The sequence below is a fragment of the Cricetulus griseus genome, chromosome 4 (genome assembly GCF_003668045.3).
Source record: "Cricetulus griseus strain 17A/GY chromosome 4, alternate assembly CriGri-PICRH-1.0, whole genome shotgun sequence".
In the NCBI taxonomy this organism is placed as follows: Eukaryota; Metazoa; Chordata; class Mammalia; order Rodentia; family Cricetidae; genus Cricetulus; species Cricetulus griseus.
In genome coordinates, this window is record NC_048597.1 from 57,620,672 (window position 1) to 57,644,980 (window position 24,309).

The 24,309-nt window shown below is 39.3% G+C and overlaps 1 protein-coding gene across 10 annotated transcripts in view; it reads right to left on the reverse strand.

Moving 5' to 3' along the window:
- Nucleotides 1–5,448: 5,448 nt before the first annotated feature.
- The window catches only part of Dlg1 (discs large MAGUK scaffold protein 1), a 204,465-nt gene continuing 185,604 nt past the window's right edge, over nucleotides 5,449–24,309 (reverse strand). For all 10 annotated transcript variants that reach the window (XM_027412872.2, XM_027412879.2, XM_027412878.2 and 7 more), the window contains 7 exons: nucleotides 23,057–23,098; nucleotides 20,622–20,672; nucleotides 19,529–19,630; nucleotides 19,105–19,277; nucleotides 15,939–16,048; nucleotides 10,506–10,597; nucleotides 5,449–7,145 (listed from right to left, as the gene is read on the reverse strand). In XM_027412872.2, the coding sequence (XP_027268673.1) occupies nucleotides 7,039–7,145; nucleotides 10,506–10,597; nucleotides 15,939–16,048; nucleotides 19,105–19,277; nucleotides 19,529–19,630; nucleotides 20,622–20,672; nucleotides 23,057–23,098 (677 nt within the window). In that variant the 3' untranslated portion in view covers nucleotides 5,449–7,038. The remainder of the gene's footprint in view (nucleotides 7,146–10,505; nucleotides 10,598–15,938; nucleotides 16,049–19,104; nucleotides 19,278–19,528; nucleotides 19,631–20,621; nucleotides 20,673–23,056; nucleotides 23,099–24,309) is intronic.

A 24,309-nucleotide genomic window follows, 5' to 3' on the forward strand; every position in this document is an offset into this window, starting at 1 on the left:
AGGCCCCACAAACTGTCCTCTGACCTTCACACATGCACTGTGGCCTGTGCACTAAAAGCTAATAAACATAAATGGGACAAAATATAAAAACACTCTAACAAAAGCAACCTAAGAGAGAAGGGCTCATTTCAGCTCACAGTGGATTGTTGGAAGGGATCACAGAGGCCAGAACTTGAGACAGCTGCTCAAGGGCATCTTCAGTGAAGCATCAAGTAGCAGGGACGCAGCGCCCGCTCCCTTTTACACAGTTCTTCAGGGTGCTCTGCCCAGGAAAATGGCACAGCCATAGTGGGCAGGTCTTCTGCATCCACTGACTTAGTAATGACTTGTAGACATTCTTAGAGGCTCGTCGTTTAGGTGATTCTAAACTGTGTCAAGTTGGCAGCTGACACTATCACAGAGGGTTGCTCTTCAGTGTGAGTGATGAAAATTAGTAACTGATGTGATTAATAACTGCTGCTGAGAGGAAACAGATGAGACCGGCCATGGACCTGGACAAGGCTGCTCCTCGGGGCTCTGCTGAGCAGCTGCAGTGACACAGTGAGGGCTACAGCCTGGCCAGGAATCTAGGTCCTCAGGTCCTCAGTGATGGGGCATCTTTAAGTCTCCCTCCCTCCCTCCCTCCCTCCCTCTCTCCTCCCTCTCTCCCTCCCTCCCTCCCTCTCTCCTTCCTTCCGGCTCCCTCTCCCTCTAGGTCAGAAAACACTTTGTGGAAGTGAATTCTCCCCTTCCACCATGTGGATTCCAGGGATCAAACTCAGGTTATGAGTCTTGGCAACTGTTGGGGACACAGGGGTCCTTGTACTCACAGAGAAGCAGTAAGAGAACCAGGAATGTTAATGACACAGGGGTGTTTCCTCAATGGAGAGATAAAAATCAAGTACCTGAATTCTATCTGGAAAGCTGAGAGTGGATTTTGTTAATGACATGGTGACCTTTTGCTATGGAGGCAGACCTCACCCAAATCCCCCAGGATGATGATCCCAGACTCTTCCCTCCCTAGACTGTTACCCATCCTTAGGGGAGATGTCACAAGTACTTTATGGCCTGCTATGCTATGGTCACAGAACACACTAAGTCCGTTAGCTCTAAAACCCACCCTCACGGTCACATGGACTTTGTAAAGGAGTCTCCATGTAGTCACACCTTGAGCTTCATTGTGCACCTGGAATTGGGCTGACTGTTGCCTGGAAACCTTTTACCAAATTGAACTGTGTTTTCAAAATGCTGGCAATGAACCACCTGGCATTAGACTCCCCGAAGTCTGATCCAGATTGACAAAGTCAATATATACTGGGTTTTCTTTCTTTCTTTTCTTTTTTTCTTCAGAGAGGGTTTCTTTGTAGCCTAGCTGCCCTGGATCTCACTCTGTAGATCAGGCTGGCCTTGAACTCATAGAGATCTGCCCACATCTGCCTTCCATGCACTGGGATTAAAGGTGTTCGTCACCACTGCCCAATTGGGCTTTCATTCTTACCTATTTAAGCAGTTTGCTTCCTGCATGATACCTTCAGGGACTGCACTCAGGCTGCAAGTGCATTGACTCATCTCCTCAGCTGAAGGATGGTGACATCTACTACCATTTCCAACATGTCTGGGAACATATTTGGAACATAGCAACACAGTGTGGAACACAATATTTAAAACAATTACAGCATCACTTGCTATAAACAAAGGGAAAGGTGGAATAATCTCTTTCAAGGAGAGCACAACCTTTGACCACCCAGCTAGGGCACAAATATTGTTGAAGAACAAAGAAAAAGGAGAAGGGGTGAGTGGAGAAGAATCCAGGGGAGCTCAGTGCCACAGCTGCAGACAGAACTCTCCAGAGGAAGCTATTAGGGGAAAGGGGATAGCACTGTAGCCCTGATCTGGAATGCCCCAGTCCATGGCGCTGGTCCTAGTGAGATGTATATACCTGAAGGGGACCGTAGGGTCCCTGTCCCCACCCCCTTTTCTTACTTTGGCCCTGATGAGCACACACTCCTGTCCTGGCTTGGAAGTAACTGGTCTATCTGATTGTAGCTCAGAAGTTGCAGAGTTCTGTGAGCACTGACAACATGTCTGTTGGTTATTTACCTCAGGTGTCTATTATAGGCGCAGTCAGTTAACAGATGGGAAGGAGCACAAGAGGATCAAATCCACAAAGAAGTCACTGGGGTAGTGATGTCTCAGTGGGTAAAGTCCCTGCCATGCAACCCCAATGACCTGAGTGTGACTGCTAGGACCCACATAAAGATGGAGGAAAGAAGGGTACCACAGTGCTGTCCTCTGATGTCAGTGTGCCGTGGTTCACTCCAACCCGTGTCTACATATCGTACTTCATATAAACTAAAAAGAAAATTCCCTTAATCTTGGGCCACTTTTCTATTTGCTATTACTGAGCCATAGAAGTTTTCTTTCTCTGAAAATTTTACTATAAATCCCAGATTTTCAATTTGTAGGATTACAAAGGTTATAACTTTTTGGTAAGTTTTAAGGTCACTAAAGAGTCATCAATTTTACTGAAAAATAATGTTTCAGTATGAGCAAACAGCAGGCACGGGTAGGAAGGGAAGTTCAGGAAGATTGTAAGTAGCCTGCCATGAGATTTTCATATCTCGTTTCTTCTCAGGAGGCGTCAGCTGGAGGATGAAGACATCTACCCACAGGAAGATCAGATCACAAAGTTCAGGAAGAGGCTATTATACCAGCAAGGTTTTTAAAAAATTGGGTGACTTTGAGATTTATAGCCAGACCCCTGAGGCTTCTCCTACCCTCCTCCCAACCTGCAGATGAAGCTACGCCAACAGTTACACAGGCCATTTCAACTAGCTAGACCACGGCAGTGAGGACTGGGATGTGCGGGTTCCAAACTTACACTGATTCCCTACCCTAGACACTTGGGACAAGAGCTCCAAGAAGGGAGAAGAGGCACGGAATTACAATGTTAAATGAGGACTGTGGAGTTCAGAGGGCAAAGGCGGTCTGTCACTGGGAAGCCTCCTGTAAGAGGACTTATTGGATCAGCTATGAAGACAAGCAGGGCTTTGCTGGGGAGGTGATGTGTGAGAGGTAGGGGTTTGCAGGACAGCAGTGACAGGTTCAGCAGAGGCATGAACCGTATAGCCAGGGAGGTGACAGGTGGCTGACTCAGTGCACATATACTCCGTTCTAGGCACCACACAGGCAAATGGATTACTGTGGACTGGGGCCAGACAGAGGCCACGGAACAGAGGCACAGTCCAAGCTGAATTTGAGAGGTCATCTGGTAGTAGCTGGATCAGCCAGGACATGGTTTGTGAACCCCTGATATTTAAAGGACCATTGCGACAACTGCCTGGGAGCTGAGAAGACCTGGATCAGAGTGACGTCAGTAAGAAGTGTGATGTTTGGTGACTGAAAAGTTGGATCAGAGTGACGTCAGTAAGAAGTGTGATGTTTGGTGACTGAAAAGTTGGGACGTGTCAGATTCACCACTGTTGAAGTTTAGGTGCCTGAAAGAGCATCCTTGGATACAGCCACTGTTAGCCACAAGGACAGAACAGCGGAGCTGGTAGTGTCAGGTTAAGTGGACCTGACCAAGCACTCCACTTTCAGAGACATGGAGTTATCCTCAGAAAACTGTCTTCTAGTCTTAAATACCACCAGGGAAGTAGGTATTTTTGATTAGACGACTCCCAAGATTTAGAAAATCTTTTTGTAGAGACTCACACTGTGGGACATATGGAACGTTCATACGAGCTGCTGTAGCTGTTCCATCTGGGAGGTAAGCGAGTCTAATTTTAGAAATGCTGAAGACAGATTAGCTCACTCATCTTCCCTAGAGAAAGTTCTTATTGTGCACTCATTAGCAACTTTTACAAGGCAACTGTCCCATGTGCTGACTTCCATGTATCTTTTTACGTTAAGAAGCAAGCGTACATTAATTGTACAAGGTCTGTGATACTTCTGCTCATATTCCACATTGTTTTTTTCTTTTTTCTTTTTAAATTCACCCATCAGTACTAACTGTTCAAACAAAACCCATCACTGACCATTCTCTGCTTGAGGCAGATGTCTGTGCTGTAACAAGATTCTTAAGGGTTAGTCCAGAGTCAACCTAAAGGATAAAACAAAAGCAAAAGCAAAAGACGTCACATGAGGAGACAGATGTCTGCATGTGTCATCTGCAAACTGCACTTTCAGATTAGGATATGGAACCAGCTGTTGAGAAAACCCTTAAACACATGGCACTTGAGTCATATTGCTATAAATCATGTAATGGAATATTTAAAATTCATGGGTTACTACTCAAAGAAATCAGGTAACTAATTTTTATAGAAAACAAGCTATAACTGTTTGGAGTTCTTCTGAAACAACCACCACCACCACCAGACTTCTGTCTCTCCATGGTCTCCTAGTGGGATGGCTCATTTTTACGTTTGTTGCTCTGACCACAGCCATCTTTTGGCATCTTTGGGAATTAGCTCCAGAACCCCTACAGATACCAAAACAGGGATCAGAACTAAGTGCCCTGAGTGACCCAGACGACCTGAGTATTTGGGAAGCTGTGTATGAATTATATAAAAACAGCATCGTTTCCTGTGACTTGGGCACACACAGTGTTCCTATACTGTGGGTTAGTCCTCTCCTCGGATACTAGGACAGGAAACAGGAAAAGGAAACAATTGGTTCTCACAGTCATATTTAAAGGGCTTTCATTCCATGATAGCCATGGTGTGGCTTTTTTTTTTTTAAATAATACAATCTTTAAAATGATTTTTATTTTTGTGCATTGGCGTTTTGCCTGCATGTGTCTGTGTGAGGGTTGTCAGATCCCCAGGACTGGAATTACGGACAGTTGTGAGCTGCCACCTGTTGGCAATCTTCCTCTAACACGCTCCTCCCAAAGGTCTCCGGTGAACCCAGAGCTAGCCATTTGATCCTGGGATCTCATTCCAGCCCTCACTCCCATCTGGTACCCTTCCCCAGTCTGCTGTTTGTTTACCACTACTATTCATTTACAGACTAGGAATATCAGTGTGAAACTCTACCATAATGGCACCTGCTCCCCAGGGTCTCAGTAGTATCAAGCAACTTGTAGTTATCAAGCTACTTGACCACAATTCTGTTCAGCAGACATCTGGAAAGAAACCAAATATAACTTTCAGAAGACGAATGACATTCCTTTAAGATTTCTTCCTGTTCTTCAGTGTGTGACCTCTTGCTGCATGCACACTTCAAATGGCTTATGCTGGGATCTCTATTGTTGTAAGGTGGTTTTTAGAGCTTTCAACATCTTTCACTCTTCTTCCCAAGTGTTTATGTTTGGCAATAGTCTACTGTATCTAGTGTAAGCATTACACATTTGCCTCCTGTCTTTTAAACTTAACTTGTTATGTAATGTGATCAATCAGTCTGATAAAACATCAGGTTATTAAAAAAAAAAAAGGAAAGCCCTCCAAAATTCAAGACACATTTGACATATGTATTTTACAACAGAGTTTATTAGCTGTTCTCCTCTTTCTCATAAGTGGAATGGATAGCGGTGATAATTCTTTACAAACCAGTACTCATTTAAGAAATTTTAATGACGTTGCCAAAAACCACATATTGAGTAAACAATTTCAAAGAGCAATGGGAAGGCAAATTATATTAATAATGGGCTAGAGAAACTGATTTCTGAAGGCATTTGGCCTCTCACTAAGACTGAAGAAGCTTGCTGTAAAGACCTGTGCAATTGCAGTACAGTGCAGCTACATGAGATGAAGTGTCTGGAGGAAGCCTCCAAAGTGGACTCTGTTTTTCCATTAATGAAATGAGAACTAAAAGGGAAGGTGGAGGACCTAAATCAAACTCCATGACAAGAACACAACACTGACAGAAAACTTAGGAACCTTCTGGAAATTGTATAGGAAAGAGGAGAACATGCTCACACGTCTACTTGCAATCTAGTTTCTCTAGAGGTTTTTCCTCACCACCACCACCATACACTTGCTTTCAGTTCACATGATTAAGGAAGATAAGTCTCATCAATTAATATTTAATTTAAAAACCAAACAAAAAGTTAGAAGTAGGTGGCAAAAGAAAAATATATTTTAAATATATATATATGTGTGTGTGCAACTATGTAAAGAAAATAATTCCCATAGTTACAGAGTTTAGTTAAAGAAAGTTTTATATATATTTATATATATTTTATTATAACAAAATAGGCAGTTATTGTGGGTAAAATAGTCATTAAAATCTGCCCCCCTCCCTAAGCATACAGTAAAATTTCAGGCTATGAACTGGATACCTTCTCACTGCCATGATTACCACATCGCCACAGAACTTTCTTGTCCGCAGTTGTCTGTGAAGGTGAGCCCCCAGCACCTCAACAGAGTCGCTATCAGAAAGTGTGTGGACAACACCTGAGAGGCACTAAAACCGGGCTGCATGAGCTGACCAAAAGCACTCAAGGCCGTTCCCCGAGAAGTGTACCAGGGAGGGCTCACACAACGAAGACCTCTCATGAACAACAAACAGCCCTCCTGAAATTATGAGTTAACTCAGACATTAATTTTGAGATAAAACCCCTATTTTTCTTATTTGTCTTTAATGAAACAATTACTTTAATACCAGAAGTCATTGAGGGAAGAACTTGAGAGCTAATACACTGGCCAAACCATGCTATTAGAGTTAAGCGTGCATTGTTGCTCAAGGTCCACTGAGTCACTGATTAAAACCACCTTTCTTTCATTTGTACTGAAATTGGAAAAGAATGTATATAAAGCTTTTCTGAAAATCTCTTAAAGTTAACTTTCCCTTAAACATTAAGGAATTTTACAATTTTGCATCTCCCCAAACCCTTGATAGCTGGTCAGGCCATTCATCTTCAGTTCTGAAAAATGGCCAGAAACCAATAGTAACACAGAATAATACAGATGATGCAACATGAAGGAGACACTAGATGTCAAAATGGGCACAACTGCCGACCATGAGGGGATCGGGCTAGTGTGGAGGGAGCACTGAAGACAGACTCCGGGACAGGGCAGAGAAATGAGACAGTGGAAAAAAAGACAGAAAAGCCAGTCTTCATAACTTTTCTTTTGCTGGGACCCAAATATAAGGGCCAGACTGTTCTTCTATGACCTGCTTCACTTGGTTGTAAATGTCCTCCAGCGTGTCTCCCTGCACAATAGCTGTAATGACAGAAAGTCAACAAGTGCGCGTTAGTTGTCTTTCTTTGCCATCAACAAACATTACTGGTGAAATGGGAGAAAGCAAACCTTGGAAGCAGTTGTACACACGGATGTCCTACTTGTTTGGCAAATGGTCATTTAGCTAATTTTACTATGTGTATAATACACACAAAAATGACTAAAAATAAGACACGGTTTTGTTTTTACCTTTTGTTTATTGTTTAGTTTTCGGAATATCTGAGCTTGTATTAGCTCATTCACTCATTCATCTGATGGTGCTGGGGACTGAACCCAGGACCTTGCACTTGCTAACCATAGGCTCTATCTCTGGTTTATGCCCTGCAGACATTAATTTTATTACCTTAATACAAACTATTTATTTCCTCAACTTGTGGGAACTACAGAAAGCAAGAACAGCTACTTATTTGCTGGTGGCAGGTAGGATGTCAGGAAAGACAGCTGACCATGGATTGGGTGTTCAGCTAAAGTGTGAAATGTGTCAGGTAGTCAGAGTCAGTATAGGGGGCTGATATACATAAGCTGCGTCTTAGTAGTTAGAAACTATTAAAATCAATGTTAGGAAATAATGTGTGAATGAAAAATGGCAACACAGGCATTTGTCATGTTGCATGCCTTTAACTTCACAACTTGAAAGGCAGAGCGGCAGGGGGATTATAAATTGTAGGTCAACAGGGGCTACACAACTAAATCCTGTCTCAAAAAACACAAATAGTGACAACAACAACAACAACAAAGGTAGCAATTATTTGGCTACTTGGAGCCTCTAGTCTGTAAGAATCAAAGGTTAGTTAATAAAACTAAAAGGACTCAGTATGGAGTCAGGCAGGTGGCTCACAGAGACTAACCCAGCACTCAGGAGGCCCTGGCAGGTCTGTAAATGTGAGGCCCACAATGGCTACTATCAAGTGTGAGCAGGTGTAGGTAAAACTCAGTGTTTAGTTTCCTACGGCCTGAGACATCTGGCATAAAATTCCAAATGGAGAAGTTAGGTAAAACTGTCTGGCTGGTGAAGGTTAAGTATACCATAAAGAGGAAAATTTATGTGCATGAAGAGCTTCTAAGTACTTAAGAATGTCTGGGAAATCAAAAGTTTTAAGCTTTATAATGTTTACGAGTATTAGTTTTGTGATAAAAAGTTTGCATTCTGAGCTACACAGAGGTATCCTTTAATATCTGTGAAGACACAGACATTTGGCAAACACCAGTTTCATCTTGACTGGCTCACAGTGCTCCACAGGGCAGGCCCACAGTGAAGAACAGTTGCTGAGGGAATTATTGCCTTGGGAATCACACAGCTTTGCTCACTGGATAAGTCAGGGTTGGAAAATTAAGAGGTCAAAGCCACAGATACCTCAGCCGTTACCATGGAAACCAACACCACTAGGAGAAGTCTAGAATGGCATCCTAAGCTGGCATCCCAAGTATGGTACTGTGCAGAGATCACAGTGTCACTACTTTGACATGCCTGTCAACTCACAGCCCACATCTAAGGAGATTCCATAAAAGGATTGGCTTTCACTCTTAAAAGAATGTCATGGTTATAATGGATGGTTCTAGATTAAAGTAGACCAATTACGTGTGATAGCTCAATGCAGTATGTGCTCCTGAATGAATTCTTTTTTCATTTTACTCACACGACTGCTAATATCTGGGAAAGTCTGTATTAAAAGGTGAGACTATCAATGTTAAATTTCCTGAGTTTGATAAGCAGCACTCTCACTATATGAGGGATAGAAGCAAACACCCAAATATCCTTTTATTGTTTTTTGAAACACTGACATACTCAGAAGTGAAGGACATCTATTTGTAACTTACTCAGATTTTTAGAGATAAAATGATAACATTTGGAAAATATGGATAATGGGCACGAGTTGTTCTTATGCTAAAATTCTTATGGTTTCTAAGTCTGGAATAAAAAAATAGAGCCCTCTCCCTTTAGCACATGGCTTATGATATCAGAGTACTTGCTGGAACTCATGTCATCATTAATTTAAATGACGTCAGGCAAGGCAGCAAATGTGGGTCACTTGAGTCTAGGAGTTCAAGGCCACCTTGGGCAACCCAGCTAGACCCTATTCTTTTCTAGCTAAGAGTAATTAGTTATTACAGCAGGGGCTAGTTGCTGTCAGAGTGGGGTGTTCATTCAGTCCCCCTAACTCTCTTGTAGCCTGTGTGCTTGCTGCCCTTCTGTAGGTCATACAGTAAGAAGGCAATCACAAACTGCCATTCCTTTCATCTTGGAATTCCCAGTCCTCCCAATTGCCAGCTAAAACATTCTAGCTTATATCCAGTCTACAGTATACTGCTATAGCAGCAGAAAACACACTAGAACACGATCCAACAATCTCATTTCTGGGTATATATCCAAATGAAAAGAAATCAGTACATCAAAGAAACATCTGCAATTCTTTGTTAATCTCAATATTCACAACAGACAAAATAACGAAAACCACCTAAATGTCAACAAACAAAATACAGGATATATATACATATCTATATATATATCTATGTATATCTATATATATATGAATGAGAGAATATTATTCAGTCATAAAAAGAAGGAATCCTGTCATTTTTGACAACATGAGTGAATATACAAGACATTAAGCTAAATTAAATAAACTAGACACACAAAAATAAATTCCATATGGCCTCATTTACCTGTGGAATCTAATCTGATTCACAGGCATAGGGGTACAGTGGTGGGTCCCAGACATTGGGGGAGGGGATAGAGTAAGGAAATGTTGATAAAAGGATATAAGCTTCTGTTTTCAGGAGGAAATGTGGTGTTAAGGCATAGTTTAGTGACAGTGCTTGCCTAGCTGTGCAAGGCCACAGCACTGGAAAAACCAAGACCCTCAAAAGACAGTTTCTGGGTATCTAACGCACAGCACAGTGACTAACAAAAAGTATATCTCAAGTGACCTCACCAACATACACACCCACATATTAGGAAGTGCAGTAACGTGTACTACCATGGCTGCAGTATGAACTCACAAAGTATGTAGTATTACACTGTACATCCTGAATATCTCTGAAACCTGTAAATTCTCCCTGTAAGCCTGGGGAGAATGGACCAAAATTTACAAAGGGTAACAGAAAAGACACAGGCTTCAGAGAAGCAGTGAAATTAACTCTATTTCTCTCTGGTCAACTGTAAATTATTCCTGTACACATAACTGTAGGAACACCACATTTTAAGCTTCCCAATTACCAACTAGGCTAACTTTTGAGTTTCCCAAGGGACAAAACCCACAGATGCTATAGTTTATTTTGAAAACTATAAGACTAGTCAAAATTCTCTGTGTCAAAATAGGCACTGGCACACGTGGTTCAGACCTGTGAAATGTTCGGTGAATTCCTGCTCCAATTTCATGGCTCTCTCAAACGTTCTTCTGGCTTGTTCTTCTGTGAGGCGCTTATTCATTTCCCTGTGAAAACAAATTCAGAAATTGTGATGACCATAATGTAATACTCTGAAAAACAATGAGAGAATACATCAAAGGCATAAAATAATGGGAAGTTCAACTGTGTGCAAGCGCAGTCCCTAGGCTTGCTGCCTGACACACACAGTGAGAACAGGGTCTAGCACTTCCTACATTAGCTCACAGCCAATAATGTACTCATCTGACAATTCTCACTGTGCACTTCATAGGAAAACGACTCTCAGACCTATATTCCAACCCAGACTGTAAATGAACACAATACACAGCACAACCAGGAAATATAGTTTAAGGAAACACTATGAAATCACCTAGTTTCTTTGCCGATTAAAGTGTAGTAGAATGAGAAAGAAAAAAAGGAGGAAAACTATATATTAAAAGTTTAATCATCTGTCATGAGTAAACCTTATTTTATTTAGAACTTGCCTAGAGGAAAAAACTGCAAACATGTAAGACATAAGGAAATCTTGACTACATATTAAAAATATTAGTTAAATGATATATTCACAGTGGAGATGCTTTTGATTCCACAATTACTTTTCAAATATATGAAATGATACACGTGACACTTATTTCAATGTGGACAGAAGTAGTAGGACAATCGTACGCTGTAAGTCTTCTTGTAGCTGGACAATGGGAACACTTGTGAGAGGAAGCTTTTCCTATCTCTGCAATAGGCAGGATATTTTGTGTGGCTATCGCATCGTGTCCTTTCAATCTTCAGACCCTCTGAACATTTCTTCTGGGTAGGTACAATGGTGATGGACTTGTGATTTTGTTTACCTGAGAACATCTTAATCTCCTCCTCTATCTTGTGTGTCATGGTATGCGGCATACAAACCATGGCACCCATATGAGGTGGAGGGCTTCTCTCCTCACCTTCACCTGGGTTTTAGGGCTCCAGTGCAGTGAGCTCCTCCCCTCATCCTTGCTGAGGATAGGGTTCTTTTTTTTTCTTTTTTCTTTTTTTTTTTGGTTTTTCGAGACAGGGTTTCTCTGTGGCTTTGGAATCTGTCCCGGAACTAGCTCTTGAAGACCAGGCTGGTCTTAAACTCACAGAGATCCGCCTGCCTCTGCCTCCCGAGTGCTGGGATTAAAGGTGTGAGCCACCACCTCCCAGCAGAGGATAGGGTTCTTGACTGACAGGGTTTATCTCTGCATGTTTTTCATGCACTGACTCACAGCCTTCTGACTTCCCAAGTTTCTGACAGAATTCTGCAGATAATCTTACTGGAAAGATCTCCTGGATGTGGTGAGTCACTTCTCATGCTGAGTCCAACACTGTCTTCCAACAGTCTGATTATCAGGTGCCTCTCAGGGCATCTCCATTTCTTATGCTTGGACTTTATTCAATATCTTGGGTATTTCTATTCATGACTGTTAAATGAACTCTTTGCCCCCTGCTCCTGTTTTGGGAATCATAATGTCTGCTGGTCCCCGTTCTTTGAAGCTCTGCTAACTTTTCTCTAATGTTTCTCAGACTTGATTATTTTCATTGCTCTATCTTTAAGTTTGATAAGTCTTCTGCCTGCTCAAATTTGCCTCTGAATCTCTCTCTCTATTAAAATTACTTCAGTAACTTTTTTTTTTTTTCAATTTCAGAACTTAAAAAAAAAGCAAGCTTTTATTGTGAGTAGAGTGCAGTGTCTGTGAAGGTCAGAAGTGGACTTTGCATCCCCTAGGGCTGGAGTTACTGGCAGTTGTAAACCACCTAAGGTGGGTCCTGGGAACCCCAGCTGGATCCTTTCCAAGAGTCGTCCATGTTCTTACAGGGGGAGCAATCGCTAGCCCCCAGAACTTCAAGTTTTCTCTTTCTGATATTTCCAACTTGCTCACATACAGTTTTCTTGACTTTGACCTTGTCTTTTATGTATCTTTAAGGCACTATAAATATCATATAACATAAGAGCAGAAAGGATACTACGGGGACAAAGAAGGGGACAACAGAAGTGAACACAGGTGAGTATGAGCACTGAATGATATATATTCACGAGAATGTTATACAAAAACCCATTATTTTTTATTTTAAAACAATGAATTGTATATAAAAGTTGTTTTATAGTCTGTAGTAAGTTTGACATCTGGTCTGTCTCTAGGTATTTATTTTATCTTTTCCTTCGAAAGATCATTCTTTGTTATTTCTTTGTATACTTTGTTTTTATTTAAATTTTATATTTGAATCTTATGAGTCAGTAAGTCTAGAGACTAATTTTTGGTGTTTTATTTGAAATTTAATTGTAGAGTGTTTCTGTGCATAGACTGAAGATTTTTTCTCAGGTATTTTCTGAGACTGTGCCTTTCCATGGCCATGTACAATGCATCTCTAAATTCCATCCACACATTCAACTACATTCAAATGACCTGGGCTGGCTACCAAAATAAAAAAAGACAAAGTCAAGGAGGTATCGGGCAGGTCTGGGGAAAGGCATTGGGTCTTTAAATCTCTGAAAATTACTTTATAACCAGGGGATGACTTAATATACTTCTACGTCAGAAATAGCATCCAGTGAATATGGCAGTTCCTTATCCATGGAAGATAGGGTCTTTGTTGTGTCCTTTGCTCCTACAAATTGCATGCAGACTGCTCAAGAAAGGCACCATGGCTGCTTGCTATGGGGCTAAAAAGAAGGGAATGGAGAGCTGAAGCCATGCTGAGAGCTGAAATTAACCTACCAACTTCAGGAAGCTGTTTGGCTTCAAAAGAATTCAAAGTTCCAAAATAGGTCAAACAGATAGATTCTGCCAGTGGAACCACTGTGTATGTGGGGGCGATGGAGTACTTTGCAATCCATCACTATTCAGAGACCATTTTGCCTCCCCTCCACCCCCATTTATGCTCTACTCTGGACCTTTAATGCCCTGATGGATTTTTAAATATTAAACCAGCTTTACATTCTAGGAATAAGCTCTGCTTGGTTATTATACTTTATTAGGTCTAAGACCATGTAAGATTGTCTTTCTTTTTGTTCTTTTCTTGTTAATATTTTCTGAAGTGTGACTTTAAAAACACGGAAGTGTAGGATCTTAAATGTACAGCTTGACAACCTGTCACAAACCTGTACATCAAGTGAGTACTCAGGTCCAATACCAGTGCTCTGGAACTCAAGTATGCCACCCTCAAAGGTAAGTTTTATTTGTTTTCTACAAATGATGACTAAACCTGGAACTTCAGAGTATGCAAACTTAATTTGAGATCTTTTATTAACATTGTAAGATTCTCCTATGTGGGGCTGAAGAGATGGTTCAGAGGTTAAGAGCTCTGGCTATTCTTCCAGAGGTCCTGAGTTCAGTTCCCAGCACCCACATGGTGGCTCACAACCATCTGCAATGAGATCTGGTGCCCTCTTCTGTTGTGTAGGCACACATGCCAGAACACTGTATACATAAACAAAGCTTAAAAAAAAAAGATTCCCCTATGCATTTGTACATAGATGGAGACTGCTCATGTTTATTTTTGCAAAATGTTTCATCATGAAAATGTCATAATGTTTTTGGCTGGTGGTAGTCATTTAGGTAGTTTCTACCTGTTGGCTATTTGAATAGCACTTTTGCTGGTAAGCAAGTATGTCTGGTTAACACAAGCAAGCATTTCTGTTGCATGTATTTAGGAATGAGAGTTCTAGGATAATCATAAATTCTGCATGTCAACCTTTTGAAGCTACTGTAAATTTATCAATATAGATTCACCAAGTGACCCTTTAGAGACTGTGAGGTATTTTCAGATGCTCCATAAATCTGTCAAAGACATGTGCTACCTTTTTCTATTTTTATTATCCTGATGTGCAGGTGGTAACATATGACATCATGGCTTTCACTTGTTTAAAGCCAGTGCCGTGCTGTGTGTGTGCTAACTAACTGTGGAGGTCCTTTTAGTGCTCTGTCCAAGGCCTGATTTTTATTGCCCCCCCCCCCCCCGTGTTGAACTGTAACCACTATTGATGTACACTGATGACCCCTTTCCATCCTGGTGTTAGCATCAGAATGATTGACTTCATTTTTTTTTAATCATTCTTAATGTTTACTGTATTTTCAAAGAACATCTTTCTATTGATCTTCTATGTTATATGCTGACTTCCTAGTTCATTAATTTCTCTTTTGCCTTCTTTGAATTTAATGGCTGACTTCCAACTCTTGCTTATGCTTTCTGAAACACTCTCTCTCTCGCTCTATACTCCAGGCTGGTCTTGGATTTTCAGCAGGCCACCTGAGCTCCTCAGTGCTGACATTGGGTGTTTGCCAACACACCTGATATTTGGTTTCACCTACTACAGCAGTTACAGGCTGTGTAATCTCTTTCAGCAAAGATATGACATTAAGTTTGTCAGCTTTTGCATGTAGTTCAAAACATTAATTTCTATGGGATTTCTTTTTTAACCTATTCAGAGATATAATGTTCAGTTTTTAACATACAGGCATTTGAATCATATTGTTTTTGAAAGTAGAAAGACCTGCTTTTTTTTTTCTTAACAATTTTTGTTTTATCTATGAGCATTGTGTTTTGGCTGCATGTATATCTGTATGAGGGTATCAGATCCCCTGGAACTAGAGTTACAGACAGGTGTGAGCTGCCATGTGGGTGCTGGGAATTGAACCTGGGCCCTCTGGAAGAGCAGTCAGTGCTCTCAACCTCTGAGCCATCTCTCCAGCCCTTTGAGTCATATTTTTATTATTGATTTCTAGATTAACTTTGCTGTGGGCAGAGGATATTAATTTTTAATCATTTGAAAATTGTGCACCAGCAGACAGTTTGGTAACTGTCATGTGTGTTGGAAATCAATGTGTACTTTGCATATGTTGAGTATTTTGTGAGTATCAGTGCTGAGTACAGTGTTTTGATGAATGGGATATTTAGATTCATTGATACTATTTTTTCTTGTTTTCCTTGTTTTTAATTTGTGTTTTCTTTTCTTTTTTACTTAATTCTACTAAAAAAATGAAATTACATTTGTATGTGTATATTTGGGAATATGTGTGTCCCTGTGTGTGGGTCAGGGAGCAATGTGCAGGAGTCCTTCTGCTATGTGGGACCTGGGAATCAGGTCATCAGGCTTGGAGGAAAGTGCGTTATGGAGCCATCTCACATTTTCTGTCAGCTAAGGAGCAACCATCCTTCTGTCCTTCTAATGGCTGGACATAGCTGCACTGACTATTGAATAACATGAACGGGGATGATGATGAGAAATGACGGCTAACATTAAACAACACTTATTTAATCTCAACGCCCTCCAAGATAGGCATCAATACCACTCTCTCCATTTCATATGCAGAGAGTGAGCCGCAAAGAGGGCAAATAAGTAACTCAAGGGAAGACTGTAGGCAGGACACTTACATGATATTTTCCATGGATTTGGGTTTAATAAAAACAGATATTGGGTAAAGTTGGGCAATCTGCAATCTCTTTATGGCATTTCCCGACACATCAAGGATACAGTGTTTACCCTAAAACAGAGACAATAAAGAAAAAAACTAAATAAGTGGACCAAACCTTTTCAATTATACCGATGTCGTCCCTCACAAGTCACAATCTGAATTATGCTTCATTTAGATATTTTTTTACTTCACGAAAACTGTTATTTATCAGTAAATTTTAGAAGGGAAATTAAATAAAAAAACAATGATAGTTACTTTTCCATTCTCAAAACCATTGAAAGAATTAAAATACAGTTCTCACATCTTTAGTTTTTTTTCTTTTTCTTCTTCAATTACTACTCATATTTCATATCCATCCCCCCCATGTTCCCCACCAACCCCCCCAACTCCTCCCCAGGGATAGTGAGGTCCTCCATGGGGGGACCTTCAGAGTCTGTCATATCATTTGGGGGAGGGCCTAGGCCCTCCTTGCTGTATCTGGGCTGCAATAAGTTTTTACAGAGCAACAACTCCTCAGTGGGGAGATGTGGGTCAGCAGTTAAGAGAGCATTCTTCTTGCAGAGGACCTGAGTTTAGTTCATGGCAACCATGTTGGGCAGCTTATAGCCACCAGCCAAACTACAGCTTCAGGGGATCCAAAACCCTCTTCTGGCCCCAATGGACACCTGTATGTACGCACCTGCACATGCACGCACGCACGCACGCACGCACGCACGCACGCACGCACACACACACGCACACACACACACGCACACACGTTAAAATATACAAATTAATAATTCAAAGATCATTAATGAATTTCACTTCATAAAACGGCATGACCAACAGAAAGTGAAAAAGTCCTAGAATTCACACTCTTTCAAACCTGTGAATCCTCACTACTACTATTCCCTAACCACCAAGCCATCTCTCTAGCCCTTCACTACCACTATTCTATTCTTCCAAGCCTCATCTTATCGAGGGCTAGAAAATACCATAAACTGCCATTTGAAAAATCTAATTCTGGAATTACATAACTTTTCTGAGAAATCCACTGACTCAAAAGGTCATTTATATTTTTATTATAGATGTGTATTCTAAGTTACATAGGAAATGAAAATTAAATAAATTTTATTGTGATATTTAAAATCAGGTCCTCAATCTCATAAAGTAGCTCATAATTTAAAGGCTAGAGTTCATGTTGAAATAAATTTAATTTAATAAGCATATTTACAATAAAAATATTGTAAGTCTCCAAACATATAGAAAAGTAAAGAAAATGATGTACTCACAGTATTAAATTATTTTTATGTATATGTGTGTATGTGTAGGCCAGAAGTTGATACGACACCAGCGCTCTTCCCTAATTGCTCTCCACCTTACTTTTTGAGACAAGGTCTCCCTGAACCCAAGGCTTGCCACTTGGCTGGACTAGCCACTAGCAATTTCTGGGGGAGCTTCCCATTTTCACTTCCCAGTGATGGGATTACAGGTGCACACATACCAACGGGCTCTGCTTCATGTAGTATTGGGATCTGAAGTCAGGTATTCATGTGTGGCTAGGACCTTGCTGAACTAGCCCTGGGTTAGGTTACATGACACAATTAGTAGACAGGCTCAATGGACATAGTGAGCTTCTTCATGATGGACTGAATCCTCTGAGACCATGAACTAAACCAAATGCTTCCTCCCGTTTTCCGTCATGTGACAGAAAACTAACATTCTGGCTTCACTCTCTTTACACAGACATACTAGCTTTTGTGTAATCCCTGGAATAATATTACCCACAGATAACGACATTTATGATCTGACCACAGTATAATTCTAGCTGGTCATTTAATGATCCTTATTGAAGGAGCAGTAGAAAGCCGATGGTTGAGGTTCCAATTCAGGATACGAGCTGGATTTACTTACAGTGTCTGAGTTGTCATCAGTTGGGCACAGTTCCTCAGGCTTTGTCATTCTAGATCTTGGTATTTTACTCACTGGTGTGTGTAGTGCATGCATGGGTAAGCTCGGGAATGTGGAGGGCAGAGGCCAAAGTCTGCTGTCCTAGCTTTCAACCTTACTTTTTAAGATAAGTTTTCTTACTGAACCTGGACTGGTTAGGCTAGACTGAGAAAGTGTCACCCCTGAAACTAGTTACAAAGGCAAAGATGATTTTAACATGGAGAAATTTTAAACAGACAGAAGTTTCACATATTAGTAGGGTTAAATGTGATAATCCATATATGTACTGAGTTTGTACTCATCAATACAACTTTTTACCCACTTTCCCTATCTATTAGTTATTAGCCTACCTACCACTGGTCCTGGTATGAAACTCACTATAGTTCAGCCTGGCCTCAAGATGATAATTATTCTATTGTGCTTCCTACTGACTGATTTGATACTGTTGGACTGACCTTGAAATCACTGGACAGATTGATATAATCAACACATAATCCTGACTTCATTATAAAAACTGTTTTAACCAATATATTAGAGAATGTTTTAAAATAACTTCTTGTTGTCTGGAACCTTTAACCCCAGCATTAAGGAGGTGGAGGCGGAGGCAGGTGGATCTCTGCCTCCTGAGTACTCTAAGTTTGAGGCCAGTCTGATCTACAGAGTGAGTTCCAGGTCAGCCAGGGCTACACAGAGACCAAACCAAACCAAACCAAACCAAACCAAACCAAACCAAACCAAACCAAACCAAACCAAACCACAAAATACCCAAACCAAACAACAACAACAAAAAACAAAAGCCAAACCAAAACCAAACAAAATCAAAACCCCAAAACTTGTTACATTACTTTTGAATTTTTACTCTGTCTTTGTAGACTTGGGAGACTTTTTTGGCCCCTATGCTTAACAACTTAGTCAGTTTTTCTCATGGACACTTGACTTCAGGTAGGATAAGGTCTGCCTCTAAAACAGCCCTTAAGATAACTATCTCTCATTTTACAGATGCATTTGATCATCTTATTTTCAGATTTTTGACAGCCTTGTCATATGTATTTTTCTAAACTACTCAAAATAAAAATTTTACTTACCTAATGCAGTAATATTAATATCAAGGTTATGTTATCTATCTTCTATTAATACAAATAAAAGTCAAAAGTATGTGTCCTCCTTAGAAACTGCCCGGGGGCTCTGGTGCTTACCTTCTCTGCTACTGCTCGCACCGACTGAACACTTGTTCCATACAGATGGTTGTTATACTGGCCAGCTTCAATGAACTTATGCTCCTGAATGTCCTTTTCCATCTGTTCCCTTGAAGTCACAAAATGATAATCTCTTCCATCCACCTCATAGTCACGCTTTGGTCTAGTTGTATCTTCAATAAAAAAAGAACTTGGGGAAGTGTTTCATATTTAAAAACAGAATAAATACATCCTCTACTTAATTGATTGCTTTCTGAAAAGTTTAACACAATACTTTTAAATCTTAAAAAAAAGAGAAAATAATATTGAGGACAAAGGAATAATTAATAAAACAATTAACTCTAACTCGTTAAAGCACTTATATTTACTTTCTCCAAACACAGTGACAGAAAGTGTTAGAACAGTTTAAATTTGGGTTACTCACGAGGGACGCAGGATCCAAATTTGTCGGGAAATTCTGAGATTAAATCATCATTTACCCTGTCTTTCATGGGTCCCAATATAATGACTGGTCGAGTATAATTAACTACAAAGATAAACACATGAAAAGGAATAAACACTTAACAAACACTAATGTGTTTTAGCTCAGCAGAAGAAAACCATTCTGATGTGTCTCTTCTTTGTTCCTTCTCAACATTATGTTCTCTTGTAAACAAATTATTATTAAAATCTCTGAAGTCAATCAAGTCAAATTTAGCATCTTAGACATTTCAATACACAGAGAAAACAAAACACGGTGTTTTACTGGTGGTTTTTGAAGTAAAAAACTAAACGCAGAGAAGGAAGATGGAGTAGACCAAGTGGCTGTAGGAGGTGATGGGTGGCAGTCATGATCTAGAAAGACAGTTCAGCAGAGGACACAGTAGGTCATCTGAAGAAGGAAGTCAGTGGTGAGCATCAGACTAGTATTGTGGTTGGAGGAATTAGATACAGTGAGGAATAAAAATAGCTTAGAACCCGCCTGGGTGAAAGGGATAAAAATCTAGGAGTTTAAAAGTGTCTCTTGACATTTAAAAAGTGTTACTGCAAGGGTAGTGATACGATATTATACAGGCTTAGGAATACATCACCAATAAAAAACAATCAATATAAAATGAGTTGCTTCTAATATTCTGTGGGTTAAATAGTTCTTCTTGAAATTCATAAAGCAATTTTCTACATATATAGTTTAAAATAGCAAAATTCTGACACATTTTTGCATCTAATAGTCTGATTTTTCAAACTAAGAAGTATATTCAATTTTATTTTAAATTAACCAATCAATTTATTGTAATCAAGTTTGTGTGTGATGTGGTGTGAATGAGTACATCAGAGGATAACTTATGGGAGCTGCTTCTCTTTCCAACATGTCATTTCTAGGGATGAAATGAAGTCATCATGTCTGCCAGAAAGCACCCTTGTTCACTGAGCCACCTCACTGGCCCTGAATACATACATACATACATACATACATACATACATACATACATACATACACTTTTTAATAAGGTTATACAACATTAACAAACTTCACAAACCTTCTTGTTGATTCACTGGCTCATACGATAAAACATATTCTTCTTGACCACCTATGGAGAGTTAAAGCAAGGGTAAGAAAATGAAGGTAACTGATGCCACTGTGGTCCTCTTCCACACAACTGACCTATTTCCTCACACACAAGATACTAGGACTTTCTGAGACGTGAACAGGGCATACAAAAAGGTACTATGTCATAAATTATCCACGGCAAGATTTAGTACAAAGGAGAAATTATTAAACCATAAAGGTAAATTTGACAAATATAAGATGAAACATAAATGTACTATTTTTTCCATAACTTAATGCTATTATGTGCTTTTTTATTTATAGATCATCAAATCCATTAAAATCTTCATTTCTTGCTGGAGATTTAATTTATTGGAAGGCTGCCTGAGTTTGTTCTCTAGTACTACAAAATAAAAAAAAAACCCAAACCAACAAAACTGCCTCCAAATAACAACCTCCCCATACCAAAAACAGAAACCAACAAAAATTCCTTCCTCTGGGACACTAAACATTTACAATAAATAGGTACTAGGGCTGGATGTGAGATTGCTTGCCTATAATCTCAGCACTGGAGTCTCAGGCAGGAGGATTGCCAGTCTGAGGTTAGCTTGGACTATGAGGTGAGTCTGCCTCAATAAAAACAAAACAAAACAAAACACACAAACAAACAAAAAAACCCCAAAACAGAAAATACCCAAGAAGCCACAGAAAATACTATTTCTGTTCCAACTGAGTATATTTATCTAAAGCTATATTTGATTTTTAAAAACCACTATAATTTTGATTTGATTCAGATTAAGGCATCTGAAATTTAAATTAAAGGAACTTTGGAAATATTATAAATGAAAAACAACTATGTGAACTATGTGAACACAAAGAAAATAATTAAAACTCTAGTTTTAAACATGTACTGTGGAAAACAAAACAGGTCCAGTGATTAGATGAAAGCAACGAAAACTGAATAATGCATTGGAAAATGTTCTCCTCCTTGTTCTGTAACAAGTCTACCAGCTTGAGACTGGTTTCAGTGAGTGCATTACTACCCTCGCAGTCTATGGCTCTATACAGATCTGTACTTGCTTGTTTCCAATCTTAGTGTTATAGCATCACAAAACAGATACTTCATGAGCAGTCCCCCTCACCCCCCTGCCCAATTACTGATGTATCTAGGCATGGTAGCACACAGATCTCTATGAGTTTGAGGCTAACTTGTTCTATGTAGAGTTTTCCAGGCTAACTAAGGCTACACTTGGTGAGACCCTGTCTCAAAAAACAAAACAAAACAAAAATTACTGATGTAAAATATGGTTTACATACTACAAAAACATGCAGGTGAATATTCCACAACTCAACAGTTCATGCAAATGGTGAGAAAAGACAGTATATACTTTCATTACCTCCTTTTATTCTAGAAAACCCACTCAACTACTCTACGGCAGATTCTGGTTATAAGTAAATAAAGAAATAATTGCCCATTCTTCTTCCTCAAATCACATAGCTATTATGTAGAAAAAAAATCCAACCAATGAATGAAGGTTAAAAGTATATATTGCCAACATGAAATATCTGGGACTGGTAATGGGATTAACCTTTTGAGCAGCCATACTCATCTGTAATCAAGATTACTTTCATTTTAGACAGCAGTAAAAAAAGTTAGAAAAACAAATTTAAGTTGCTACAATTGATATTCACATACTCCTCTCTTTCTACACCCCAATTTGTCTTAACAAAAATCCATACTTATATAGTTCAATTAACATCAAGAATATAACATTAAACAGCAAAGGAGAAAGAATATTACTTTTTGAGCAATGTTTGCATAGAATAAAAAGGAAATAAACTAATGATCATTTAGCATTACTAACAAATATCTTTTTAGTACTTATGTTAAAAACAAAATTACTAAGAAAAGTACAAGTTCATTCCTTATCAGATATTTACTTTTTATAAAATATACACAAATCTACATACTAGTATAGTATATACAAATTAAGTTGGTAAATGGGTTTGTTTTCATTAAAACCTTGAAATTAACCATTCTATATGTGCACCTTGAGGACCCTAGCCAAAATGCTTGCAGCAAAAAATTTTCAGATTTAAGCTTCTTTTTTTGCATTTAAAAATATCTACATAGCCATCCCTGGCTAAGCAACTCTGAACTGAAAATTTTGAGAAATAATGTTCTAAGATCTGAAACTTTTGGAGTGTCATATTGTTGATAAAGACTGTGAGTTTTGGATTAGAGATACTCAACTTTCAGGTGAACTTCTTTCTCACATCTATAATTTTAGTTGGCTTTTCCCAGTTTAGCAATCTTAGGAATCTAACTTTTAGTTTTTAAAGCATATCACTAAGAAAGAGCCACTCAAAGTATTTATTACTTTTTTTTTTTTTTAAACAAAAGAACAAGTAACATGAAACACTTACGGTAACTACTTTCACTATCGCTGGCATTAGAAGTTACATGCTCTGAAATTGAGGGAAAAGGAAAAGAAAAAGAAACACAGTGTCATGAATTTAAAAGCTGATAAAAACAAGCTATCAAAACTAAACAAGGTGGTATTACAAATGTTGAGATATAAACCATATACAACCACAGAATTTTCACAAAGCATTTTAGATTTTCTATGAAAGTTAGTTTTTCAACTAAATCAACACGAATTAGCACGGGGAAATACCTGTAGTAAAAGAAAATGCCTTACTTAAACATAGCTTATGAACAAAATTCTCAGCATGAACCCAAGTAGAACATAGAACAGATACAATGTAATCTTGAGTAAGTTCATAAAGCACCATACAATAAGATCCAATAACAGAAAATAAATTTGGTACCATTTAGTTTAGGAAAAACCAGCTAGGGGAAAAGTTCCATTTGAACAAAAGAGGTCACCTCCTGATGGCCTGTAAATGACAGGTGCTCTGTCATTTACAATAGGTCAGGTTGTACTAGAGCTTCTGCCCAGCTGAACCTCGACTTCAGAAGCCACGGAAGCTCTTCAGATTACAGACTGTCACACAGATCACAACGAAGGGAATTTGAGGTGTTTTAATAGGTCAGTATTCCACAGTAACTGTCCTTTGATAATAGACTACTTTGCAAGACAAGACACCCCCCCCAACAAATATTAGTAAAAAGCCACCTAGCCTTCGATCAAAAATGGCCCCATTTCATAACTTGGTAAGTTGCCCACCAAATAAACCCTTGCACTCATGCTCAAGGAACCCTAATACTCAGTGGGCTGCAAAAGGGAAGGAACACACACACAAAAGGAAGAGACTTGTGGGAAGAAGGGTTCAGTTGGACCAGAGAGGATGGTGGGGGCGGAAATAACTAAAATTTATACATGTATGAGACTGCCACTGAGTAAAACAGTAAAAAATGTAATTATTTTTTCCTATAAGAAACTTTAATAAAATAATTATACCTAAAAATCAGAAGTAGAATTGATCAATACATGACAAGCACACATTAAAAACAGGTATTTTAAAGTTTCTATTAAAGTTTTCCCTTTCCACATGTAAATATGTGTGCTTTTCATGTGTGTATGGCTGTACATGCATGTGGAGGCCTGAGTGGATGCGGGCATTCACCCTCAGCCGCAGTCCCACTTTCTTCACAGAGGCCCATTTCTCCATCAAACCAGAGCTCACTCATACTGCTAGGATCACTTGCTATTTTG